At 40.2% G+C, this 9,995-nt stretch overlaps 1 protein-coding gene across 1 annotated transcript; it reads right to left on the reverse strand.

Annotated features, from left to right (window-relative positions):
- Nucleotides 1-384: 384 nt before the first annotated feature.
- On the reverse strand, nt 385-3,836 carry srsf3a (serine and arginine rich splicing factor 3a). Its single transcript, XM_072684550.1, has 7 exons — nt 3,732-3,836; nt 3,013-3,066; nt 2,605-2,815; nt 2,340-2,474; nt 971-1,009; nt 800-886; nt 385-717 (listed from the first exon to the last, which is right to left on the reverse strand). The coding sequence occupies exons 2-7, from the start codon at nt 3,017-3,019 to the stop codon at nt 690-692; spliced, it is 507 nt and encodes a 168-aa protein (XP_072540651.1). The 5' UTR covers nt 3,020-3,066; nt 3,732-3,836; the 3' UTR covers nt 385-689.
- Nucleotides 3,837-9,995: the final 6,159 nt, after the last annotated feature.

Below are 9,995 nucleotides of genomic sequence, written 5' to 3' on the forward strand. Positions count from 1 at the left end.
CTGGCAACTGCTGGTTCATCTTCACATGCAGAACAAGCCTTATACATCCAATTTAAGGGGGTTACACATCATACTGTGAAGACCTCACACCCATGCTTTAGACTGCCAAAAGTGTGTTGACTAAAAAGACCCTCCCCAGCAAACAGCAGTCATAGTCAACTACTGTGATGACTGGTTAGTTCAAACAACCACAGTTTAAGGTAATTTTGCAAGTAGTGGGTAGAATGCTGCAATCACTTGCTCAGTGACAAAGCAAAGGGCATAGCATGTGTTGATCACATGTTTCTGTATTTAAAATAATAAGTTAAGTGTAGTTTTAAAGTAACAATACCAACTATTAGTACTACAAACAAAATAAGCGGACAACATTACACATGAAAAAAATCAGGGGGAAAAGGGATTTTTTATTAAAAAACAAAGACAGAAGAGACACATTAAGTCATGTTTTACAACTAATTCAGAAATAGGAGTTATGGCCATCTAGAAAACTTTACTGTGTTTAGAAGGAAAAAAAGTTACAGGTCAGATACATACTGAAATCTCCATCAGTCAACAAAAAAGAAGAAAAAAAATAACCAGAGTATGAGGTCAGGAAGAAAAAATATTAATAAAAGAACAACATCCATCCATTATCAGTTGTCTCTGTCTGAGGGACACCCACCAACTTTCTCCAGAACTTCAGAAGCATCTTACCTCCGGTCGTTAGAACGGGAACGACTGCAAAAAGTCAAGGATCAGACAGCAAACCTTTTGTTGTACACAAAACAATACATATGCACACATAGAAGTGAAAACTCACCTGGGTGATCTTGAGAAAGATCGTGAAGGTTTATGATTTCTATCTCGAGACACAGACCTGTCTCTTCTCCTTTCTCTGGAAAGAGACCTATAAATAGAGAAAGAGCTTTATTAAATGGTAACTGAGGAAGGAAGAATAAGTGAACGAATAAATACATAAACAGACACTCACCGGCTGCGACTACGGCTAAAACTCCTCCTCCTGGGCGACCTAAGGAAGGGGGGGTTAAATAATAGTCAGAAAACATTACCCTCATTGGGATGACCATTCCCAGAGATTGAATATTGATGCACTGGCGTCTGAATTAGTATCTGAGGTAGGTGTTCTAGTGGAAAGTCACTGGATGACCCAAGGGTGTAGGAGGGTAGTAGAGCTTCATGAGGCAAGTCACAAATGTTTTCAATAGTTTGAAAAACATTTTTAAACTACTGACTGGGACACGATTTATTCCACAGCCGAATATTTCGTCAGGAGGTAAACAAGTCTGTAACAGAAGATTTTGTTCATGCTAGAACACGCTTCTCTTTCATCCCGATTCCTACACCTTTGGGATGACCAGTCACTGCTTTTTCTTAGCCCAAAACAATAAAACATTCCTTACTAATTTGATGACTAAAATGAGGATATGATGCTTGAATTCCAAATCAAAAATAATTACACTGGAGCAAAAAGGCTTTAACTTACTATTGTTTGGTTTTCAACAATCTACTTATGATGCAAAGAGGCCAGTCAGGCCTGTTGGTCAGGAGGCCAGAATTTGCGGGGAGATGGTTTCTAGACGTTAACATTGCTGACTGCTATAGATGGCTGAAGATGTTAGCTGAGGATGGCTGAGGGTAGGTAGTTTTGTAGACATTAGGGAAGATAAGAGACGTTGATTGGTTGCACAAGTGGCTTGGGTAGTTTTGCTGATCAGGTTAACGCTGAAGGAACTGAAGGAGCCTTAGACAGGCATGCTCAGGAGGCAATGGGCCGGTGGCCATGCTTGGGTCATGTGAGCTGACTGGTGTACGCTGGTCACATGGCGTTGAAACTGGACTAGTTGACTGATTCAGTAGCTGATGAGAAGAGGAATGTTGTCTCTGAAAGGGGGGGTCAGCTTCATTAATAGAGACAGAGATGGTACAGAGCCCAAACAATTAAAAAAAAATAAATGCTTCTAATTAACTGCTATGGACGGAAATGTACATCAAGTCTAATGCACATTAGCAACTGCATACACTCATTATGAAAGGAGAAAATGGCAGACTGCAAGGGGAGTAAAGCTCTGGTTAGATCAATGTACACTAGTCATTCAACTATGGTAACAAACAAGCTCAGTCTAGGAAAAAAAAAATCTGAACATTGCATGTTCAGATGTTTAAAGGCAAGTTGCAATGTCCCAAAGGTCTGATAATTCATCTATCAATCTATTCACAAAAGGTATTACCATGAATATAAGGCCTGCTCCCAATCAGTTCACCTCTTAACATCACTATTGCTCAGAACACTACATAATGGATTGTATTATTATTCTCCCCACCCACCCACGTAGCCCTACCTGCGTCTAGGGGGTGGGCTCCGACGCCTGTAGTCGTCTCTTGGGCGTCGACCCCAGGAGGGTGGTGGTCCACGATTCCTTGATCGCTTCTCCCCGCTAGACATCTCAACCCGCACTCGACTACCACAGAGGGTCCTGAGGATAAAAGAAAAGGCAAATCACTCATATAGAAGGTATACATTAAAATGTATATGTATTCCAATAGAGCAAATATGAATTATTCTGTAGTCTCAAAATTGCAAAATGCCCCCCCTTTAACACTTACCTTCCATCTAACTCCCGGACAGCATCTGCAGCATCTCTGTGGTCCTCAAACTCCACAAATGCAAAACCAGGAGGATTCCTGGCCACCCACACACTCCGTAAAGGACCATAATAACCAAAAGCCCTCTCCAGTTCAGTCTTGTTCCCACCGTTACCCAAATTACCCACATAAACCTTACAGTCTAGGGGGCAATCTCGATGTAGGGAAGGATCTAGAGAAGGGGGTAAGAACAAGTGTTTATGGAATACTGGTCTAACTTCATTGTTCCAACAGTGGCCTCAATCTATATCGAAGGCGGCCAGAAAACATGGTTTCCAGTTCAAGAAACACGCTCATATGCAAAATGTTTGTACAATAGTTAGAATAGCTAGCATGGTAGTGTCAGAAAAAAAAACGCAACACACTTACCTCCCATTTTCACTTTGTACCCTCAGGAAATTTCAGCTCCACAGAAAAACAATCCTTCAAGAGAAAGGAAAACACACATGATACGTTGCTATAACACATTTAGCTAGCACTACATCGGCTACCTGAGTTCGTTAATAGCTAGCTAACAAACTAGCTAGCTACTTTGATAAAGATCTTCTAATCTAATGTTTACATTAACAGTAAGCATTGAACTAATTAAATTAAATTGAACAAAGCTATATTACATCGTTATTGTAATTTCGAGCTGCGCTGTTTATTCTTGTAAGCTCGAGGTCAGCTAGCTAGTGCTAGCTAGCTAACTAAGTAGCTAAGGATGCTTACTAGCTAGCTAGCTAGCTAATGCTAGCCAACAAAGCTAACGCTAACTTACTTACTCTTTCTGAATAATATAGCTAGCTAGCTACCATAACAGCATCCCAATAAAGTCAAAACAATTTAGTGCTACATCTATCAAATTAAAGACGAACAGGGGGAAAGATAATCGAACGATTCACTGAACAAATGTTAGCACTAGCTGGCTAGAGTAAGGAAGCATCGACACGGGCTAGCTAGTTTAGCTATCTAGCTAACATCGCAAGAGGGAAAAAAAAGATCCCAAAGCACATCAAATCCCCAGTTTTAAAACAAGTGTGCGCAAAACACGACGTGCACAACGCGCTTCGGCTGTGTGTGTGTGTGTATATGCAATATATAGCTACCTGCGTCGTTTTCCTTCCAGGCACAAGTCTGATGTGCAGCAAGACCTCAAAGACACGCTCCGCCGAGGACGGAATGGCTAGTAAACCTTGCCAGCTAGGTAAGTTCATTAGCATATAGCTGGGTCAGCTGACTAGGAACACACACTTCAAAATAAAAGCATGTATAAGGGAAAATAAAAGTTTTAGACAATATTTTATTCTCACGCTGTTTTGAGCTTATTAAATATAAATTCAGATTGAATGTTGGTTAATACATGTCCAGGACATTTATAAGCATATGATGCGTATTTATGACTGAATAAACAAAGAAACAAATAAAAACTGATTAGATGTTGTTTGCCTTTCCAGCGGAGGGAGAGGGCGGCAAAAGTTCAGGATTAGGCAAACGCGCACTGTGTGTGTTATGTAATACAGATACCTCGTAACCTACTCACACAAAGAGCATTATGCTGCTCGGCTTTATTTTTGTCCCACTGGGCATGGTAGTGAGTGACAGAGTGAGAGAGAGAGAGAGAGAGAGAGAGAGAGAGAGAGAGAGAGAGAAAGTGAAAGACTAAGTGAGTGCGAGCACTTGATGACTACACACTAGTCCCCAAACCCACCCCAGCTTATAATATGCTTCACACTGATCAGCCATATTATTACAATCGTTAAAGTTGTAAACAATAATTATCTTATTACATATATCAGGCAGCAAGTGGCCAGGCTGTTATTAAAGTGGATGTGCTGGAAGTGTAAGGATCTTAGTGACAAGGGCCACATTGTGATGTCTAGACGACTGGGTAACAGCATCAAAATCATTTCAAGGAAGGACAACTGGTGAACCAAGGCTCACTAATGCATGCCAGGAGTGAAGGCCAGCCTGTCTGCTCTGATTCCACAAATGAGCGACTGTAGCACAAACTGCTGGAAAAGTTCATGCTGGCTAGAGTAGAAGAGTGTATCGTAGTGCGCTGTAGTTTGGTGCACATGGGGTTGTGTAGGGGTTGTGCTCCACCTCTGAAGTCGCCTGCAACGAGCACATGAGTTTTGTTTCACATCACACAGCCATGTGGGTGTGTGTGCAACACTTACCTGGAGAAGAGATGATACCAAGATGCACTAGAGTGATACTCTATAAACGTTTGGCTTTCAGGTGGACGTTACTTTGACAAATGCCACATACTTAAACATTGCTGCAGTGGCAGTGGCCTCTTTCAGCAGAATAATGTGTCCTGCCACACTGCAAGAAATGTTCAGGAATGAGGACAAAGAGTTCAAGGAGCTGACCTAGCCTCCACATTCTCCAGATCGCAGTCCAATTGAACACGAGTAAGATGTGCTGGACAACAAGTCCTATCCATGGAGGCCCACCTCACAACTTACAGGACTGTGAAAGAGCTGGTGCTAACATATTGGTGTCATCTACCAAAGCACGCCTTTAGAGGTCTTGTGGAGCCCATGCCTCGAAGGGACAGAGCTGTACACAATATTAGGTAGGTGGTTTTCATGTTGTGGTTGATCAGTTGTATATTCCATGTGTGTTTACTTTTATTATTAATAATAAAGTAATTCCACTGAGAGCACGGCCTCTTCACCTCAGCAACACTGAGCTGGAGACAGTCATGAGTGTGAGCTTCTACCCGCCTCTTGTCTTTTTCTAGGCTGTTCCTCCAGCATAATCAAGATATCATTCATCGCTGAGCCCTTTTCTAAATTGATATTTCATCAGGGCATGGACAGCCATCCTGGCCACTGAAATAAAACATCTCTCTTTATCCGCTGTGTAATGTGGATGTGTGTGTGACCACATGCGGCGCAGAGTGTGTTTTTCAAACAGATTAGTACTGCACATTCTGTTCTGTTTCACTTCCTGATGGCTGGGTAGCCTTGTGTGAACTCACCCTACTGCCCATTAAACACAGATATACCTCCAACCCGCACACAGCGTAATGTATGCTTATGCTCAGCCTGATAGCCACTTAGTTGAACACCTCTTTAGGAAGGAAAAAAAGGGGTTTCAGATAAAGCTCATATTTGTGGCTCTCTGGCTTATTTACCTTAAGCACGTTTAGTACGGCCGTCCTTTTCTTTTTTTTTTTTTTTTTTTTTTTTTTTTTTTTTTTTTGCTGGCATCTGTCTTTTGTTTTTGCGAGAAGAGTCATTTTCATATCTGCTATTTGAAGTGTGGTATTAACGCATGGTGTGATGCGACCCCCCCCCCCTTGAAGTAGGGTATTACACAGGGATGTACACATTCTAGGACACTGAGTCCTACTGAAGGCTGTACACTGAGCGGCTATTGGCTAACACAATGACTGGACGTGTAAACAGGAGGCTATGCTACACAGCAGATAAGAGAGGCAGGCTAGCCTCAGCCAGCAGTAATAATAAAAAAATGCCTTTTGTTCCGAGGCTCTGAATGTCTTACTCGCTCTTATTGACGGTTCCGCCATGGACCAGCCGCCTTACTTCCACGTAGGCTCACTGTTATGAGTAACAAGGACATTTTGTTCCCGGTCGTACTGGCGCTCCGGCAGATTTAGCCTGTGGTGGAAGTGTGTAGTGTGGTAGTGGAATCCTTTTCACTCTCAGGGGTATTCAGAGGGGTACAGGCTAGCCCACATTCAAGCGCTGCACATGTCTACCGTGCCCCCGAAACGAGGACTAATCGTATCACCTCACTTTTGGACTATTCTGTTCTAATAGAAAAGTTTGGGTTCCGTTTGGGTTGTTTTGCGCACGGATAACAGCACAGAATCAGTTATCCCCAGCTCCGGTTTTGGGGACCCCCTGTTCTGCACAGGTTTAACTATTCCCTGCTCATAAGGGAGCTGAACATTATTACATTATGAGCTCGAACCAGAACCCAGCATACATTTAAGCAATAGCCTAGATCAGGTTGTGCATCAGAACACCATACAGTACTGAATGGGATTTTGTTATGTGAGCTGACCCATTACTTTTTCTGCATGTGTGTTTGTTTGTGAGCTATTCCGAAATGGTTCTGGCACTACATCACTTTAAGTGACAGAATGCAGTGGAAGAGAAGACATTCGCTTCCTTTCTTTAATGTATGATGGAGGTCTGAGAGGCCATGTCCTTCCAGAGCTGAAGCAATTTACCACCACCACTACAACCTGTACCACATGTTCCCCATTTGTTTTTGCATGTTATTATCATTGCTATTTTAGGAATGTTGATTTACATTCATATTTAAAAACACAAGCCACAACCTGCAACCCCAGCCTCACAATCTGTATTTTGATTATTATTTTTTATAATTTCATTTTAGTTTTGCATCTACTTCTGTACTTCAGTACTGACCCCACAGTAAAATGCTTTAAAATGATTTAATCCAGGGAAATCTGTGTTTTTTATAGATAGATTCAACTGTGGCATTACTCAGATCAAATACCAAGCAATGAATGTTAAGATAACATTTAGCAGAAATGTTAACATTGTGCAAAAACACAGGGCAGGGTGCAAGAGCAACATATGCAATACATATGAAAACAAGGAGTATGAATAATAATAAATGTCAATGATAAATGTGTAATTTGTTCTGTAAATAGCAGAATAGAGATTGCTATATATACACACCGTATATCTATCATGCTATATACATACATAGTCTTGCCATCTTGCCATTTATCTACATAGTATAACATCACTGTGACACAAAAGCCTTGTATCTCCAAAATGTCAACTTTACAGGAGAAGGGGGAAAAAACCTTCACATTCAATGGAAGTCAATGTAAAAAAAATTTCCAAGTCCCCACATTATATATCATGACAAACTTGTCTAAAAATAGAGTACAGAATATTATTTACAATCCGTTGTTATGATACAGAATAAATATGGTGTTAGGTACTGAGATTACTGAAATAATTCATAAAGAAAGCAATATATTTACAGTCAACTTGTGCTTAATTACCTTGTATTTGTTATTTATTATTTGTTTTTGTAGAATGCATTAAGAAATACTTTAAAATATAATTTTTTATTTATTTTTGAAACATGAAGCAATAAGTGTCCAACTACTAAATGTCAGTAATTAAAGGGCAGCAGTTGCCTTAAACAACTTAAACAAAAAAGTAAACTGGACAACCAGTAAATATCACTGCTAGAATGCTCCCAGACACTGTCGCAGGATTTGGAGTTAAATGTGATCCTAGAGAAATTGGTAATTAGATAGATAGATAGATAGATAGATAGATAGATAGATCAGTTTATTTATCCCACGGGAAAGTCAGTTTTTACAGCAGCAAAATCAAACAAGAGAGCACCATAATAAAGGCACTTAAAATAGTAGTAAGAAGTGGCAAATAGGAAACAGTAAACCGGACTATAAATACAGCTATATTAATAAATACAGCTATAATATACATAATATAACCCAATTATATAAATAAGAAGTACTAGAAAAAGTGATTGCAGTGCAGTAATTACATTAATATAATGTAATATACAGAATGAATTATGTGTAATGTAACAGTGCAGTAACTACATTAATATAATGTAGTGATGTAAGGCATCCTGGGGTATCAGTACAGTATAAGTGATAAACAATAGAGGTGTCTCATAATAATTAGTGCTGCTGGAATCTGCTGCAGTCAACTGAAATGTACAGCAGGTCATTACCCAATCTGAAGCCAAATTTGTATGCGGGATGGTTGGTAGACTACAGTCAGATCCAAATAGTGAGTAACATCCAGGCAAGCTCACTGCGGTCGTAGAGTTCTTTAAAACACTTCAGATTCAGAGGAAATAAAGCAGCATAAAAATTCAGTACAGAAAAGCATTTTCTGTAAACAAAGATGATATAAGACAGTGACCTTTACTTGAAAGTTCAAGTCAAAGAATAGCACCTGAGTAGGTTGCGTTTGACGCTGGGTGTGGTGTACTTTGCCTGACAGTGGCAAAGACATCTCACCTTGCTTCATTACAGTGTTTGACTCCTTTTATGAAACCGGCTGTTAGTCTTGCTCAATAACCACAACATTCTCTTACACAGGACTGTCTTTTATGGGAACAGTCAACCTATTTAATCACAACCTATTACAAAATAACATGTATCTGAAGCTACGTCAAAATGTGTGGTTAAATCAACTTAATTCTGAATGTTTCTTTTCTTTAAAAGTTCATTCCTTTAAAACAACACACCGCAAATGTTGATCTTTGGCCTCACTTGCACGGCCCTGGCAGGGTACAGTGCTGTTCTGAACCTGTGTCCTTGAACAGCTCTGAGCGCTCTTTGTTTAGTTCTTGTGTCATCCTTAATGAGCATTTTGCACACTAAGCTTTGTTGAACTGCCAACTGTGTGCTTAGGCATCAGGTCTAGGCAGCATTTGATGCTGTGATCCTCTGTGATGATACGTCGAAGGCCTGCCTGCCCGTAGAAGCAAAGCGCACAGTTTCTGGTAACCTGACACTCCAAAACATGAGACACTGTCAAACTGATACACCAACACACTCCAAATTAACGGCACGTACACGTTTTCATTTTCAGTGAATGAACAAAAACAAGCTGATTTCAGGTCACCACGTAAAAAACAAGGGCTCATTTTTCCACAGTGCCATGAACCTAATAATCATTGCTACCAATTTTTTTTTACCACTATGGTTAATATAGCCTTGAGTCTTGAGCTCTTGTGGGGCAGTATGACTAAGAGGATCTTAAGGCAGACAGGCTTTGGATTTCAGGGTTATCAGCTGTAGGGGGGACGTCATGTCTCCTGCTGCACAACAAGGGAACAAACATGTTGCAAATACAGGAGTAACTGTGTGTTATTTAAGTTCTTATCCTCAGGGCTGCGTGGAAGGAGTTATGCTTAAAGGACACAGAAGAGATGTCTAGTTGTTAAGCCCTGACAACTAAATGTGCTCGCTCAACAGAATTAGTGGAGATTTACAGATATTGTTTTTGTGTAGTGTAGTTGGCATGTTCCAACCTATTTTAATCCACTGTGAATTTCTTACAATAGGCCTATTCACAGAAATCTGATTATTTTCTTGTAGGCCATTCCTGTTGGCTGTATACTCTGCTGCTTTTCCGTTCTTTGAGGCAAGCACAGGCTCTACGCTGAGTAACGCAGGTGTGAGTCTTTCTTACAGTCTTTTTGTGTTGCTCAGCCACTCATATTTAATTTAGTGAACTGAAAAAGAGACCAGGCTGAAAAGAACGAAGGTGTAAAGACATAAATAAACAATTAAATAAATAAATGTAGCAAAATTAATTAATTAAATAAATAATAATACTATTTAATGTTGCTCATCATAT

This window comes from Salminus brasiliensis, chromosome 7 (assembly GCF_030463535.1).
Source record: "Salminus brasiliensis chromosome 7, fSalBra1.hap2, whole genome shotgun sequence".
In the NCBI taxonomy this organism is placed as follows: domain Eukaryota; kingdom Metazoa; phylum Chordata; class Actinopteri; order Characiformes; family Bryconidae; genus Salminus; species Salminus brasiliensis.